The following is a 17,488-nucleotide window of genomic DNA, read 5'->3' as shown; positions in this document are numbered from 1 at the left end:
TTTTTTCAAATTTAAGATTTTTAAGCTTTTTCACCCCCATACTATGGATGTTTAAGCCTTCTAATGAATAAGACTTCCATAATATTTTGACTGAAATGTTTTCATAAAAATTTTGCTTAAAATAATTTATAAGAATATCCTCCCAAAGTTACTTAAATTACTTGGGGCTTTATTTTTTAGAACCATATACCTGTTTTTAAACACTACTTCACATGAAGCAGTGGTCATTTCTAGAGATACTCCTTAATCTGTCACAGGAAATATTTTAGGCACTTATAATTTGTAAATGACTGTTTAAAATATTTTAACCCAAATCTGTGTATGTGTGTGTGTGTTTGTTTGTTTGTTTGTTTGTTTTTAAGGAGAATCATTCTACACATGGCTGGAAGGTAAACCTACATGTCTGCATTTTAAATTTATTGGTTTCTTGTAAAAAATGTATGGATTTATTTAATATTTTTTTTAAGTTCAGGATTCATTACCTAGACAACTGATTTTGACAGTATTTAAAAGAAACTAACATATTTTAGGTTATTGTATTTTAGGATATAATGATTTGAAAATTTTGAGGCTGTTGGTCAGCCAAGAATAATCAGCATTAGGGAAATACACAGGGACACATAGTGTCCTCAGGTTTTCATAACTGGCTCCTCAGTGTTATTTTCATTCTGTATAAACCACTTATCCAGATTGCTTTTCTAGTAACCATTATGCATACCTGCTTTCTAAGTAGAGACCTTCTTTTTTGGAAGGAAGTACTTTTTATATATATGAAAATGAGGGAAGGTAGATTTAATTTCAGAAGATTTTAAATAATGTTTACACATGTTAATATAGTAAACTTCTCTACTTAAAGGATAAGCAATATAGATCCCAGTAGATACTTTGCATTCTTATATTTTCTAGTGTTGAAAATATAAATGCTATATCAATGGAAAGCTGAAACATTCTAGAATTTTAACAGGTTGGTTTAAAACTAGATATGATGCTTTTAAAAAATTTTCCAAATTACCATTTATTTATAAAAGTATAAGTTAAAATGTATTAACAAAAGATAAACAAGTTGAATGATACAGGAGATCATAACCTAATAGGAACTCTGCAGATTTAAAGCACTTAATTCTGTTTTATGTTTGCTAGTTGGTGATGTTACCTCGTGAACATGATTTCTCTGTTAATAATGAAGTGTGTACATATATTGGTCAGTATTAAGGTGAAAATTATTGATGTACCAGTACTACTAGGAATGATATGGATAAATGGTCTGTATGGAAGAAGATTCTTAACTTTGTTTCATTAGCTGTATTGTAAAGATACAAGTTGCGAAAAGTAGTATTTAGGTTAAAAGAACCTAAGGTGATGAAAGACTCTGAATATTGATAATGGAAGATGTGAATGAAATTTATGGGCAATATTGAATTCTGGGGTATTCTGTATTAACCACTTTTCTACTATCCTACTGATGGGAGCCCCTGAATATTGATCCATGGTTTCAGAGAACCCTCCTATTTTTATAGGCAACTGACTCAACTTTTCTGAGATTCAGTTTCCTCATCTGGGGCTATGAGACTGGCCTCAGCCATCCATCTTACCTACACTGAGCGTAGATGATGCCTGTAAAAATGCCTTTGAAAATCACTAAACAGTGACCAAATGTCATGTAATACTGATACAGTAAATCTAGCCCTTTTGTGAGGGAAAAGAATACATATCAGTGTCCTATAATTCACTTGATGAATGTGAATTTAATGAAATTAAATCTAAAAGAAATAGAACCAGTCTCTAAATTGGATAGTTGAATTTGCTCTGTATTGTTAGAAATAGAAGTTGGTAAATTCTGCCTTTGTAAGTCTGCTTTTGGAGCTGTTACTTAACAGTATGACTGTGAAGGCTTTTGCTGGGGCCTGAGGAGTCGGAGACTGTGTCCTGCTTTGCAGCAGACTGCAGGCTGGGAAAAGTTGTCCAGCATTTTCCTGCTGACTCTGTTGTGTGTCTTGTGTGTCAGTACACAGGATTCGCACATCTTTTATTACCATTTTGCTGAAAGTTATCTAATTTTCAGTTTATGGAAGTACATTTCTACTCCTTGCTCCTCACTTCTCCTCCATCCCCATTTCAAGTAAGGGGCTGCGAGGGCTTGCAAATTAGAATGGTCTTCTGGTTTATGCTCTTATTTTAGGCATATGAATTTTCACAGGCTTTGTTTTGCCTTTTTTCTGTTCTCTAATCTTTAGACATTTTACTGGGTATAAACACTGCTTAGAGAGGTAGATTAGAAGGGAAAGGAAGTGAACTTCAGATCTGATCATTTTGCTACTTGATAACAGATTTGATTAAAAGTTTTACTAGAGGAGAAGTTAGTACTTAATATTTTATCAAACTTGTTCATGATGTTTGTATCCCTTGCTACCATGAATGGTCAAAATTGGCCATATAGTTTTAGAAGAAGCTGCAAAAAAGAACTTAATTTCTACGTTTTGGTCTCTATCTGTAACTATGGGAATATTTAGCAAGAATTCTGAATTAGAGAATTAAATCTCAAAAGAATTATTTTTAACTATTACCTAGGTTCTATTACCTAGAACATAGAGTAATTGAAGATTTAAAAGATCTTGGGAAAAACGCAAAGTAAGCCACATGCGTGCCCTTACATTTTAATCCCTAAGCTTATAAATGAGGTTATTCCTTAGTTCCTTTGTACTGTTGAAGCCCATTTTCTGCAGGGGTACAGTTTTAAAACAACCAAAAAGCAAAAATGACCAAAGACAAAAAAATACTGTTGGATGATAAGGGAAGGAAAAAGCTAATTACTCTGCATTTAGTGGATTTTTAAAACTTAGGTTTTTGCATTTTTATTTATTTTTGAAATTTTTTGTAAAGAATATTTTCTAGAAATTTTTTGTCATAGTAGAGTATATCACATAATATGGTAAATATATACTGCATAAAATTTACCATCTTACCCATTTTAAACTTAGTGCCATTAATTACATTCACAATGCATACTAATCTTAAAATAAGAGAAAAGCTTTTAAAATTGGGGTGGGGTAGAATTGCTTAGTGGAATTATCTTGACCTCTGTTTGAGCAAAAGCCTGTGTGGCTTAAGAAAACTACATAAAATAATTTTATATCATATTTCTATATTCCATATAATATAATTCTACTCACATAGTGAATAGTCAACCTACTTTTTTTATTGGTTGAAATTCCTGGGTGACTTTTCCAGGTTTTAACTCCTTATAAGTAGACCATACAGTTAAGTAGAACTGGAGAATTCTAGGGCAGAAGATTAATAAGACTAAAGAGTCTGGAGGAAGAAGAGAAATAGAATGCGGTCTCTTCTTCCTCCACCATCAAGTAGGTTCAAAAAAAGACCATCTCTAGGCAAGGAGAAACAGCTATTGTTAAGACAAAGCAGTGACTTTAAATCACATTTGCTTTAGTTTAGCCTAACCCATGAAAAATCTGTGTTGTTGCCTTCTGGGTAGTGTGGGAACTTGCCAAATACATCTATAGTGCTTAGACCTACAGAGCCCAATGTTTTCTGTCTCATTCTGCATTAAGTTACCATATTCATAACTCCATTCTAAAGTCAGAATCTTATTTTTTGTCTTCTGGTGAGAGAATCTTGATTTAATCATTTTAAATTATTCCTTGATTATTTTTAATGTCCTTTAACTTTAAAAATAAGCCTGTATATTGAATATTCTTGATTCAGTATTTCCATTAGCTAAATGGATGTGATTTCTTTTCAATATTTTTCTGAATAGGTTTGTGTCTGGAAAAGAGAGTCTTCTATAAGCTTATATCGGGACTTCATGCTAGTATCAATTTACATCTATGTGCAAATTATCTTTTGGAAGGTAATCACATTTTTACATAGAAATCTTGCCTTTTTTAGTTCAAAAATCATTGGGGGGATATATATTCTCCATAAAGAAAAAAATCCTATTTATTGAAGCTGTATTAAGTATTTCTCTTTCTCTTTAGAAACCTGGGGTAAACCTAGTTGGGGACCTAATATGAAAGAATTTAAACGCCGCTTTGATCCTGTGGAAACTAAAGGAGAAGGTCCAAGAAGGCTTAAGAATCTGTACTTTTTATACTTAATTGAACTTCGAGCTTTATCAAAGGTGGCCCCATATTTTGAACGCTCAATTGTCGATCTTTACACTGGAAATGTAGAAGAAGATGCTGACACAAAAACCCTTCTACTGAATATCTTCCAAGATACAAAGTAAGAATGGAATATCAGTGATCTGAAATTCTGCATTCTGAGTATGAATGAGGTAGTGCTTAAAATATAGGAGAAACTGACTCTAAAAGTTAGGAAGAAGTGTTAAAACTGAGAAGGAACATGGTCAGTAGAACAGCTTCGTCACACTTGAGAATAGGCTCTATTTTCAATCATAACTTTGAATTTTATGTAGTATCAAAGCTTAATGCTATTTTATTTTATTTTAAAGATTTATTTATTTGAAAGAGAGAGCAAGTGTGGAGGAAGGGACAGGTGGAGAGGGAAGGAGAGAGAGTCTTAATCAGACTCCAGGCAGATTGTAGAGTCCAATGTAGGTCTCAATTCCATGGCCCCAAGATCATGACCTGAGCCAAAACCAAGAGTTGCATGCTTAACCCAGTGTGCCACCCAGGCGCCCCAAAGTTTAATGCTGTTTTAATGGGTTTTTGTTTTTTTCCCAATTTTGTATTCTTTCAGTTGCTATTTAAATTCAGATAGTGCTATAAATGTGTTCTCATGAAAGTAGATACCTAAGGGCTACCCAGCTTTACCTTCTAGAACATAACCTTTTAAAAAAAAATGTTGGGTCTCTAAAATTTGAGTTTACTGATTGTTAAAATGAGCATGAACCATGGATTAAGAAGTATTTATTTATTTATTTTTTTTACTAAGAAGTATTTAAAGTATGCATTAAAGTTCAAAACCTCTTTTTAACAGTGTTGTATATTTTTCACTTTTTTTTAAGTTAAAATTTTAGATTATTTTTATCATGTAATTTGTTTAAAACATCACAGTCTTACAAATTACAAAGCCATTTTTTATGTTGCATTACTCTTTTATTGAGTAGTTTACAAGTGAACTGTGCCTCCTTCATGTGTTATTAAACTTCATACATGAGTAAATAATGAATTGTAAATATTTGTGGTGATAGAAAATTCAGCCAGAGCTCTTCTACACAGTGCTTAAAGTTTTCATCTGTGACTTGTAGTGTTTTCATTTCTTCAGGTCCTTTCCCATGCATTTTGACGAGAAATCCATGTTTGCAGGTGACAAAAAGGGGGCCAAGTCATTAAAGGTAAAATGTCCTTAATTAGGGAGTAGGATGGGAAGCAATTTACTGGCTGTGTTTAAATCCTGTCCATCTCACCTCTTTTTTTTTTCACTCCTGCATTGTGTTGAAGTTCGTTTGACTGGATTCTACTATAAATGGCACGGAAAGCCCCCTTCTCCATACTTTTCACTTCCTTCCTCCTTTCTAATATGGCCAACTTTGAGTGAAGCCTCAGTTGTTAACTGACTAATGTGTATGGTGCCTTTGTAAATGTCTTTTAAAATCCTTATTTTGAGAGAAAGTTTTTTACTTTAAAGTCACTGGGTTGTTTTGGTTTTGAAAATCATAAACCATTTGCCACTTTGAAGGCAGTAAGTATTATATTTTTCTAAGGTTTATTTTATGGAATATTTTATGGAGTGTTCCAGTTTCTGGAACTATTATGTTTTTGTCTTTACACACTGACAAAAGGCAAAAATTACCGTTACCCTGTGATAATCAGAGGAGAATGTATTTTAGGAACATTATCAGACTTCATGTTGGGAGCTCTGTTTTCATTTGCTTACAGCATATTAAGGAATACATTGTACCCTTAAAATGTTCATAAAAGTATTTGAAACCGATTGTCAAATAGTCTTCTAATACAGCTCCACAGTCCTTGATATGCAATTCTGAAACCCAAGAAGCTCCAAAAACTGAAACACTGTTCTTAAGTTTGGTGCAGATTAATTTGTTAGCAAAACCTGACCTGAACTGACGTAAGAGTATTTATAGTGCTTTTTTGAAGAAAAAACAAAAACAAAAACAAAACTGCTCTGTTTGAGTATCCTTACACATTGCTACAGAAGTATTAAGGTATTTGATTACTAGGTGTTGCCACACACTCTGGTGGAGTGTCTCATAATAAATAATGTACATACTATATTTCTGAAATTTGGAATTCTGAAACACATTTGGCCCCGAATGTGGATGTATTACAAGAACTAATAAATGAGCACTGAGTGATTCTCCATTAGTAAGAGTCTCTTGGTGCTTCTGAAATGAACTAATAACTTAGTCACAACTGTATTTTAGTTTTGGAAGGTTGTTTTGTGTTTTATGATTATTTTAGGGGTATACTGTTATTGTGGTATTTATTATAACGTTAATTTGTTTTTGTCATGCCTCCTATTTTTTAAGTACTTATACAAATATACTTTTGGACAACTCTGTTGTTCTTTTTGTGGAGGAGGAAGGTGAGAGTGAGAAAAGAACTAGTTGTCAGTGAATTGCTGGAAATTGTGTTTGCTGTTTTCAAAGATGTATAAGGGGGAGCTTAGGTCCATCTTTCCATCTCCTCCCAAGAAAATGAATTACATGAGAATGGAGAGCAAAGGACTTTTGTATTCTTTAGATTGTCCTTGAGCCAGGATACTGTTTATTTGGAACCTTTGGAAAGTAGCCAGGCAGGGCTTCTGGTGGCCAGAGTTTTCAGGCTGCTTTCCTCTAGCTTCATGCAATAAAATGTTTTCCTCGGTACAATAAAATGAAATTTATTTTTTCTGTTTGCCACATGAAAAAGATGAGGAAACTCTCTTAATGACTGTTAGCCTCAGAGACTGGCCTTAGAGTCCTAGGAACCATGGCCAGATAGATGCTCACTGGCAGAAGAACCCTCCTGTGCAGGGAGCAGTACAAGGTTGCAGTCAGCCAACATCCCCCAAAAAAGCTGCCTGGCAAATGTGCGGGACTGTGAGACAATACCCCTCAGACAGCCGTGTCATCATTGGTGCTGATGGAGCACCTGTTACAGTGTGTGGGTACTAAGGAAAAAGATGGAAATTGATCACTGGTCTGAGACCACCTTTTTGATTTGGACTCAACACAAGCAATACATGAAAAATAAACCAAACATAATATAGTTATATTTACCACTGACTGTATGCAGATATCAAATGGAAGCAGCAGTTAAGTTCCTTAAAAGTAAAAGCCATGTATCACTTAACTTTTGTTCCTCCCATAGTGCTTGTGTTGGTGCTTTGCATAGAGTAGCACCTAATAAAAAGTTGGTTGAATTACTGTGTGGAAGGAATTTTATAAATTTCCATGGTTGTTTTAGGTGCCATGTTATGCCATACAAATCCAACTTCTTCATTGAAAAACACAACTCATTCATTAATAAGCTTCAGAACCTTTATTTCTTATAATTCATACAAATGCAGATTAATTTTTAAACCTTTAATGAGAGCAAAAATATTTTCTGCATGTTAGGAGGAATTCCGCTTACATTTCAAGAATATCTCCCGTATAATGGACTGTGTTGGATGTGACAAATGCAGATTATGGGGGAAATTGCAGGTTTGTGTTTTGTCTTCTGTTTTAAAACTGTTACTAACCTTAAATTTTCCTACTGGGAAGTTGCAAGTTTTTATTACAGTGCCCCCATTGTTCATTGAAATAGAGGATCTGAAGTGTGGTTTCTCTGTTTTATTGATGAAAAAGATGAATATAAGAATGTTTTTCCCATTCTATGTTAATGACTTTGGTCTTATGGTATCTGTTTCTATTGGTACAGTCAGATTCATTTCTGAGGTTGGTAGTTATAAATAGTATGTTAGTATTTTGTAGACCCATATAAAAATAAAATATGATATAAAAAGGCTTAATTATCAAACTTCAGCCACTGAATTTGTTTCAGTGATCGAAAGAAGGCCACCTAGTCACAAAAAAGAAAAGTTTGCCAAGCAGGCCCATTTCTCTCTATATATATTCAGTATAAAAAGGATTGTTTGATATTTTATCATATTTTTTTTCAAAGATGAGAGTAAGTCAGAAAATCAGAAGACAGTTTTTTTAAGGAAACTACATTTCAGGTGTTTTTCTCTAGTTCTAATGATAAATTTTTAAGTGTAGTTATCAATAATTTTTTTTCATTAATAATTTCTAAGTTTTGAATTGCTAGGGGCTGTAAAGAATGCTTTTGAGGCCACGTATTGAACATTGTAATCCTCATGTGATACTTTCCTACTGAGTTAAGAAAAGGCATTTTAGTAATTTATGTCCAAAAGGTGTTAAATAAACTATTCGGATTCGTTAGCAGTTAAGATAAATTTGTCATATGCATAATGTATGAGGAAGTATAAACAATATTTTGCAGTTTAACATTTTAGCAAAAAGTTTAGTTTGTATGAATTTCTTAACTCTCATCACAGCAACTGTGTATTCCTTTTAACCATTATAATGATTGTTATTACAGGAATTTTAATTGTTATGTGTATCACTATTTTCTTTAGACTCAGGGTTTAGGAACTGCCCTGAAGATACTATTCTCTGAAAAAGAAATCCAGAAGCTTCCAGAGAACAGCCCATCTAAAGGCTTCCAACTCACTCGACAGGAAATAGTTGCTCTTTTAAATGCTTTTGGAAGGTAAGAACAGTTTTCACAGTGAAGACTTGTTGGGTTTTGCTGGTTTCAGCAAACTTCAAAGATCATCTTCTCTGCTAAAGTGGTTTGTTTTGCTTTCTTTGGTTGACAAAGAGAAAATATTATATACTGTCATTTATCTATATCCTCACAAGCTTGTGTCTCAGCAGGTCACAGGAAAAATTAATAGTGTCAGATTGCCAGTGTTTCTTTTTGCCTTCTCAGTTTTTGTGGGGAAAGTATTCTAATATTGTCTTCAGCTGGCTTTGCTTGGCCAAGTACAACCGCAGGAGTAAGGAAGGAAGGGAAAGCTTGGTTGAGATGGTGATGAAAGAAAAAGACTATAAACCTTTCACTGCTTTTCTTTTTTTAAAGATTTTATTTATTTGAGGGAGATAGAACATGCGTGTGTAGGAGCAAGGGGAGGGACAGATGGGGGGAGGGTGAGAGAGCATCTGAAGCAGACTTTCCACTGAGCATGGAGCCCAACATAGGACTTGATTCCATGACCCTGAGATCATGACCTGAGCCAAAAATAAGAGTTGGAAGCTTAACTCACTGAGCCACCCAGGCACACTTGCTTTTTATTTCTTAAGGTGAAGAGGCATTTTCCTTGCATTCATTCTTACCCCATTCTTCCCTACATAGACCTATAGTTTGCTTTTGGCTTATGCCACAGATTGTTTCAAACATAATTTGAATTTTCCTACGGAGATGCATGTGGTACCAACTAACTGAGGAATACAGAACAGAAGGGAAAGAATTCTAGAAAATAAGGGAAAATAAAACTGTGCTGCCCTGGAAAATCCAAAGTCAAGTCAAGGAAGAACTGTTTTAAAAAGAAGGGAGCCAAGTGATACAGAGATTAGGAGACAAAGAGGGTCTATGGAGGAGAAGCGGGTGGGGGGGACAGGATAAATGGGTAATGGACATTAAGGAGGGCACGAGATGTAATGAGGACTGCGTATATAAGACTGATGAATCACTGATCTCTGCCTCTGAAACCAGTAATACATTTTATGTTAATTAATTGAATTAAAATAAGATTAAAAAACAACAAAATAAATCCTTTGTGCCAGAGAGATGCCCTCTACCATGAGTATCACAGTGTCAGTCTTAAGGTTTGACATCCTCAGAAAAAAAAAAAAAAAAAAAGGGAGCCAAGAGATGGAGAGATTACTTCTAATTTTTCTTAACATTTTTAAGTTAAAAAGGGTCAGTTAAATTAAAAATAAGTTGTTCCTTCCCCATCTTAGGAGATTTCACCTGTTGTTCTCATGTATTTACAGATGACTATGGAGGTTGGGATTTCAAGTGGAATTTATTTAAATGAGGAATTTAGTTCACCCACTTATGAGGCCTACAAATAAGATACATGAGAAACTGAATTAAATTTATTTAAATGAAAAATATTTTAAACAATTTACACATTTTAAATCCAAATAAAATTAAATTGAGGGAAGAAAACACATGTTAACTCCTCAAAATTTCTCTGAGTCTCAAAGAGAATTTCTGTAAATGCAACCCTGCCAGCTTCAGTTTTCTGTCTAGAGCCTGGTATTTCCTTTTACTGTTCTTTAAAGAGAACTGGATTCAGGGCCAGCGGTCCCAGGGCTCTGGAATCTTGGGCCTGCTGTGTACCACCCACAGGAGCTCCGGCAGCTCAGTCTGCTCTCCCAGCTGGCTTCCTTTCTCTGTGAAATGAGGGCAGTAAAAGCCCTTCTCAGAATTCACATGAAGATGACATGAGATTACACATGACTGTACTTGTTAGACTACAACATGCTCCCTGAAATCCCTGGAAGCTGGTGCTGGTGGTTTACAAACCGTTGGATATTTAGCGCTCTTATGTTTCAGGACTTAAAAAATTGTCTCTTTGTTTCTGACAAAACTAGGTGTGGGAAACTGTTCTCCTCCTAAGGGTAGTGACACCTGGGGTGGGATGCTTACACATGTAAGGATACAGCCTAATTTAATTTCCCCTCCCCCCAGGGAAAAACAAACACCAGTTTATCCATGTGCTTATTAAAGCTCTTAAAATAATCATCTTTCCCTGTTTCCCCAATTATAAAAATAATTCATGATCATTATAAAGAATTTGGAAAAAACATGAAAGTATAATTTAAAAATTAATTTAAAAATCACTACTATCCCCACTACCCAGGACTATTTCAACATTTGATATATTTTTAATATGTATTTTTCCTCTACCTATAAGTAAAATATTTCCATGTATGCGTGTGTTTATGTATGTATGTGTTAACAGAATTGAACAGAGTTGTGTATTTTTCCTGTTCTGTTTTACCTGGTACTGTATTACAATCATTTCCCAAAATTATTAAATTTTTTTCATAAGGATTATTTTGTTTTTGGAGAAACAAAATTATATTAGTTTCAGGTGCCCAACATGAAATCAAATCACAATATGATTTGATATTTCTATGTATATATATATTGCAGAACTGTCCCCACAGTAAGACTAGTTAACATCATCATCACCACACAGTTATAGAATTTTTTTTCTTGTGATAAGCTTTAAGGTTTATTTTCTTAGCAGCTTCCAGATACATAAGCATTATTTTTTTATTTTTTAAATTCCTGCATAAGTAACATAGAGTGTAATTTTAGATTCAGCTGTATAACATGGTGATTCAACACTTAAAGTATAACACCTGGGGCTCTTCAGGACAAGTACGCTCCTTCATTGGGACCTGTTTCTTACGTCCCCCACCTTCCCTCTGGGAACCAGCAGAGCGCTTTCTGTAGTTAAGAGTCTTTCTTGGGGCACTTGGCGGGATGAGCACTGGGGGTTATGCTATATATTGGCAAATTGAATTAAAAAAAAAAAAAAAGTCTGTCTTTTAAATATGTGCCAATATTGTTACAAGGACATACCACAATTTACTTAGCCACTCTCCTTTTCATCTTAGTTGATCTTCTTTTTTTAAATTTATATGGATTCTGTACATTTACTTTTTCCTTAGAGAATGTTACAGTTTTTCTTTTTTTTTTTTTGTTATAGTTTTTCTTAATTGTTAGTGGAATCTTTTCATTGTATCTTCTACCTGATTATCGGTCCATTTAAATAGTAAATGACTCTGGCTGCATTAACACAACACAAGGTGTGGCACCTTGGCAAGTTTGTGCATTAGTTTTTCTGAAAGAATTAGTAGTTTTATCTGAGAGCCTCTTGAATACAGTTTTATCTCAGGACACCTGGCCGTGCATCACTCTGTCATGTGATGCTAGTGGGTAGAGACATAAATGAGCATGTGTGTCAAGCCTCAATAAGTACAGCATACTCATTTAAAAATAAAAGTTTAATCAGTGTTGCTTATATTCTTTTATTGTGGATTTTGCTTTCAAATTATGACTCATAGAGCAGTGTCAGTAATTTGAATTATGTGCACATATTAACTGTACTAATATGTTCTTTTTTCTTCCATAGGCTGTCTACAAGTATAAGAGAGTTACAAAATTTTAAAGTCTTATTACAACACAGTAGGTAATAAAGGCTTTTATATGTCTAATTAGAGACATAATCTGACTGTGTGAAGCCTGTTAGTCTTGGACATTCGGCAGAAGGAGACTAATCTTCAAAGACTTGAAGAAAGAATTCTGAACTCTTAAAGAGAAAATTCAAATGTTCACTTGAATATTTATGATTCTCAATAGATTGTCAATTAGAAATATTTATAAATGAAGTATATATACTTTTAAAACATGTAAGTTATACTAATTCTGTGTTTAATTTCATGTTTCCATCTGTTGAATATTCTGCTACTGTTTGTTTAGAATTGGTTTTTCTTAATCTGTTAGTCTTTATTTCCAGTTGTCAGACTTAAATGACCATCCTAATAAACACTGTTAGTGGTCTGTTATGGAAAGGGAGAGCTAGAGAACAAATGTTGCTTCAGGCTAGTATCAGTAACAAAAAGTTATCAGTGATTTTTCAAACATGTTCTTAGCCTTGCCTGATTCTGTATCAGTGTGAGAATGGCCCTTTCAGTGTCTAGTTACAGAAGTGACTGAAGGATCCCCAGGCCTTCACTTCGATTTCATTGGTTTTTATTTAAGATTTTTAGTTGCTGTTATTGCTGTTTTGTTTTGGTCTAAAGGCCCTGCTTCTGGAAAGGTGAATACTGTCGCCTCCACTGGCTGCCCAGCCAGATAGCCCGTGTGTGTTGTGGGCTGGCTCCAGAGGATCCTTTACTTAGAACCTCTACTGTGTATCTGTTTCTTTTGATTTTGCATTTCTTTGTCCTGGCTCCAATTTTAGGAAATTTTTGTTTACTTTGAGAAAACAAAAAAACTTCATAATTTCACCTTGGTAGTTTCACCTTGATAAAATTTGAATGGGACTATATGGATTTGTAATGCCACTTTAACACATTATATACACAAAATTTACTCTTTTAAACTGAATGTTTTTTAAAGGATTTTATTTTAGACTACAATCTATGCAATCCTCTCTCCACCTAAATTTTTCTGGTAAGTTATTTAAACAGGTAGAGGAGTTAGAGGCCCATGAAGCTTCCCCTCTGGCCCCACCTTTCTTTTCATTTCGGTTCATTGTCTATAAATGGTACCTTGTGTGACTTGTACCAACAGAGGACCTTCACGTCCTAAGTTCATGTTCTAAAGCTGAGATTTAAACTCCTCCAATATTTAAACTATTCTTTTAAAAGCTGTTAGAGGGGGAGTGTGATTAATGTGGAAGGAGGCATGTAGGAGTAACACGGGTACAAAACCTAGAATTTCTCCTTAGACTCTTCAGTCTTTTACAAAGTAAGTGCTCTTAAACCCACATCTTACCTGCCAGAGTTTAAAATGTGTTCATCAATGATTTAGGGCATATTTTAAATCGTATTTAGTTGGCTCACCCCTCTTTTAAAAATATTTGGTCATCCCTTGGAGGGAATATGGTTGAAGGGAGGAAAGCCTCACTATTCTTTTACCCAATTTCTCGGCTTTGTAACTTTGTAGGGTTTTCATTGTTGATGGTGACTTTTTTTTTTTTTTTTTTTTTTTGGTGAAGTCGAATAAAACACACTGGCTTGATTGGAGCCTCCTCTGCTTTGTCTTTTCATGTTTAGGGATAGAAGTATTGTGTGGTAGGAGAGGGGGCTTTGAGGTAAACTGGTTTAAAAAGTGAGTATCTTAAGTAATCTTGTTGGTAAATTAATAACAGTTATTCTTCATGTTCATTCAAAGTTTAAGAAAATGTGAGTTTTGTGCTTTGTCTATTATTACTATAAGTGGTTCCCTCAGTTAAAAGCTATTATTTAAATTCTGTTTATTGAAGAAAATCCTTGGTCGTTTCCATTGATTGCTTTTTTCCTTGACTGTGATTTATTTCAAGCTTAGGAAAAATTGTACGTTACAGTGAGTTCTAGGAAGCTAAAAGGTTAGTATAAAAAGTTCTTTTCAAAGTTTTAACAAATTTTTGTACCACCCAGAAAATAAATGAAGTATTCTTAAGCTGAAATGTATTTGATTAACTTGATTTCATCACAGATTGGATTGTGGGGGGCAGCCTACATTTTTGTGTCTGTGTGTATTTCTTCAGTGATTGTATAGGTGTAGGAATCTTTGTTTTGGGAGCTGGGTGATGCTGTATGACCTTTGTGATATAACTTGTTTTTCCAAGTCCCAGACCCTCTGTTGCACAGGGACGCTAGAGGACTGCCTGCCTTGTGAAGATGCTTGACTGGTAATTGCTCTCACGTTTTGTCTTTATCTCATTACCTAATTTAAAAGTCCAGCACTTGATAATATAACTGACAGAAATGATTGTACCAGCTGACGAAGTAATGAAAATGAAGAAAAGGAAAAGAATTCCTTCCTTCAATGGCATGAGCTTATTTTTTCCTTAAGTGGCATCTATGTAAGTTAGAAATACTATATATTAAAATTGGTAAAATTTGAATGTTTCTCCTGTGTCGATTCTTAGATTATAAAGAGGACCAGACAGAATAGTGAGTTTTTCCAGTTGTGAACTTTAAGTCAGACATGGTGATGTGGTGTGACATCGTGAGTTTACTCAACACCCGCGGTGTCATTTGGGGGACCCTGCCATATTCTCCAGCTTTACCTGGGAGCCACTGTGACTAAGGGACAGCATTGACTTCAGCTGGAAGTTCAGGGACAGTTTACAGTAAACATCTCAGCAGTTTGCAGACTGCGGTGCCTGCAGAAACCACAGCCATTCACCGAAGCACGCAGACTGCTTACGTGGTATGACAGACGGTATCGGGTAAGACACACAGACGCACACACAGGCGGACGTGTATTCTAGTCTAATTTGATTTTGAACACCAATTCCAAATAATTTGTTGTGCCCGTCAGACTGTAGTGAATGTGAATTAAACTAAATGTCTCTGCCATCTTTCTTTCTTGTGCCCCTCCCCCCACCTTTGAACTATTTCCCTTTATGAGCTGAGGAGTTGACTTATAATTTGCAGAGAATGGAAGAAATACATAAGGAGTGTGAGCTTGTTTCTTACAATGGCAAGCATCAGCAACCACCGTATTAAGGGCTTTCCATGTATTCCTTACTCTTCACAGCAGCACTCATGGGTAGATACAATTGCCAACTCTTTTAATAAATGAGAAAACTGAAGATAAAACTGGCTAAGTTGTCCATAGTCACAGATTCTAGATTGTGGGACAAGAGCTTTAAACCAGAAAGTCTGGGCAGCCCGGGTGGCTCAGCGGATTAGCGCCTGCCGTCAGCCCGGGGTGTGATCCTGGGGTCCCGGGATCCAGTCCCACATTGGGCTCCCTGCATGGAGCCTGCTTCTCCCTCTGCCTGTGTCTCTGCCTCTCTCTCTCTCTCTCTCTCATGAATAAATAAAATCTTAAAAAAACCAAACAAACCAGAAAGCCTGACTCCAGATCCTTTGCTCAGAATGCCATGTATCTGTGTAATTACCTCAGTAGTCTTATTACTATTCAACTAAAAACTGGGGACTTTGGGACGCCTGGGTGGCTCAATGGGTTAAGCATCTGCCTTCAGCTCGGTGTGATCCCAGAGTCCCGGGATTGAGTCCCACATTGGGCTCCCTGCATGGATCCTGCTTCTCCCTCTGCCTAGGCCTCTGCCTCTCTCTCTCTCTCTCTCTCTCTCTGTCTCATAAATAATAAAATAAAATAAAATAAAATAAAATAAATAAAATAAATAAAATAAATAATAAAATAAATAAAATTAAATTAAATTAAAATAAATAAAATAAAATAATAAAATAAAATAAAATAAATAAAATAAAACTGGGGACTTTTAGCATCTTCTGACGTACTGAGTCATAAGGCTTTTAAAATCTTTATTTTTCAAACACTAATACATTCACATGGTTCAAAAAACCAAAAAAACATGGAAGACTACACAGTGGAATGTCTTCTTCTGGTCCTCAGCCCAACTGCCCATACTGTACGTCCCACCCCTCACCTCCATAACCTCTGGTTTGGGGTTTCTTCTGTTTCCATCCATACATATTTTAGGCATATACAAACAAATACAAATGTAAAGTCTTAACTGTTCCTCTCATTTTTTTCCCCAAAGAGTGGCATCTTATACATACCATGTACTTTTATTCACTTTCTTTTTGTTGGTACTCTTCCCACATCCCTAGATAGCTTACTCGTTAAAGTTTTTTTTTCAATAACTGCTTGGTATCCCATTATATATTCATATAATTGTTTAACCAATCCCCTACTAATGGGCATTTGGATGGTTTCCAAACCTTGTGTATATCCTGTCATTTCACACATACATAAATATGTTCTTGTAGAATAAATTCCCCTAAATGGAATTTTGGGGTTACAGACTATGTACATTTATAATTTTGAAAAATAGAGTATTTGCCTCCATCAAGGCAGTTACCCAGTTCACATATCCATCTGCAACTTAAGACACTGCATGCTCACCCACAACCTTACCTGCGTGGATGTGGGTATGATGTTTGCCATTCTGATAGGTACAGAATTACAGATCAATGTGTTTTAGTTTCTATTTTTCTTACTTCAACTGAGGTTGACTCCTTTTAACACGTTTAAGATCCACTTGTTCCTCACATTCATACCTGTTGCCCACTTTTCTACTGCATTGTTGACCTTGTTTATAGGAGTACCTGGTTACATATTACTCCTTTTTGGTGGGCTCTAAATTTCTTTTTAAGTTGGTGTCTGTCTTTTGACTTGGCTTATGGTGGTTTTTGCCTTGTGATTTTTTTTTTTTTAAATTTCTGTTTCTCAGTGGTTTCTGGGCTTGAGTCATAGTTTAAACACCTTCCTTACACAGCAGTAATTCACCTATCGTTTCTTTTGGAGGTTTTTTAGATCTAAGTTTTGATCCCTTTGGAGTGTGTCCCAGTGTAGGATGTAAGTTACAGATCCAGCCTCATTTCTTCCTAGGTGATCATCCAGTTATTCCAATACCATTGACTGAACAGTTGTATCATATCCTCCCTAGTCTGAGATGCTTCATTTATTATATCTCGCATCACAGAATTAGCTCCATAAGTGGGTTCTCTTTCTGTTTCATTGGTCTGTTTACTCAGACACCAGGACCACAGCTATTTTAATTACTCAGGGTCTGTGTTTAAATATCTGGTGTGTTGGCTCCCTCTTCTCCCCAACCGCCACCCTTTTAAAAAAGTTTTCTTTAGCTGTGCTTATTTATTTCTTATGAGCTTTAGAAAAAAAAAAATTCACTAACATATGGATTATGCTGGAACTCTGCCCAATTCAGTGTTTTCTCAAGAGTTGCACTTTTAACCACTTTCATGCGTCCCTAT

General features: G+C 35.1%; 1 protein-coding gene across 2 annotated transcripts in view; it reads left to right on the top strand.

The window, feature by feature from the left end:
- ERO1B (endoplasmic reticulum oxidoreductase 1 beta) overlaps positions 1-14,622 on the top strand; it is a 58,545-nt gene extending 43,923 nt beyond the window's left edge. For both annotated transcript variants that reach the window (XM_041748073.1, XM_041748074.1), the window contains exons 10-16: positions 363-389; positions 3,773-3,865; positions 3,993-4,239; positions 5,245-5,314; positions 7,541-7,627; positions 8,563-8,696; positions 12,142-14,622. In XM_041748073.1, the coding sequence (XP_041604007.1) occupies positions 363-389; positions 3,773-3,865; positions 3,993-4,239; positions 5,245-5,314; positions 7,541-7,627; positions 8,563-8,696; positions 12,142-12,202 (719 nt within the window). In that variant the 3' untranslated portion in view covers positions 12,203-14,622. The remainder of the gene's footprint in view (positions 1-362; positions 390-3,772; positions 3,866-3,992; positions 4,240-5,244; positions 5,315-7,540; positions 7,628-8,562; positions 8,697-12,141) is intronic.
- Positions 14,623-17,488: the final 2,866 nt, after the last annotated feature.

Source organism: Vulpes lagopus, chromosome 3 (genome assembly GCF_018345385.1).
Source record: "Vulpes lagopus strain Blue_001 chromosome 3, ASM1834538v1, whole genome shotgun sequence".
Lineage (NCBI taxonomy): Eukaryota > Metazoa > Chordata > Mammalia > Carnivora > Canidae > Vulpes > Vulpes lagopus.
The sequence above is the reverse complement of the archived record's forward strand: the minus strand, read 5'-3'. Positions and strand labels throughout refer to the sequence as shown.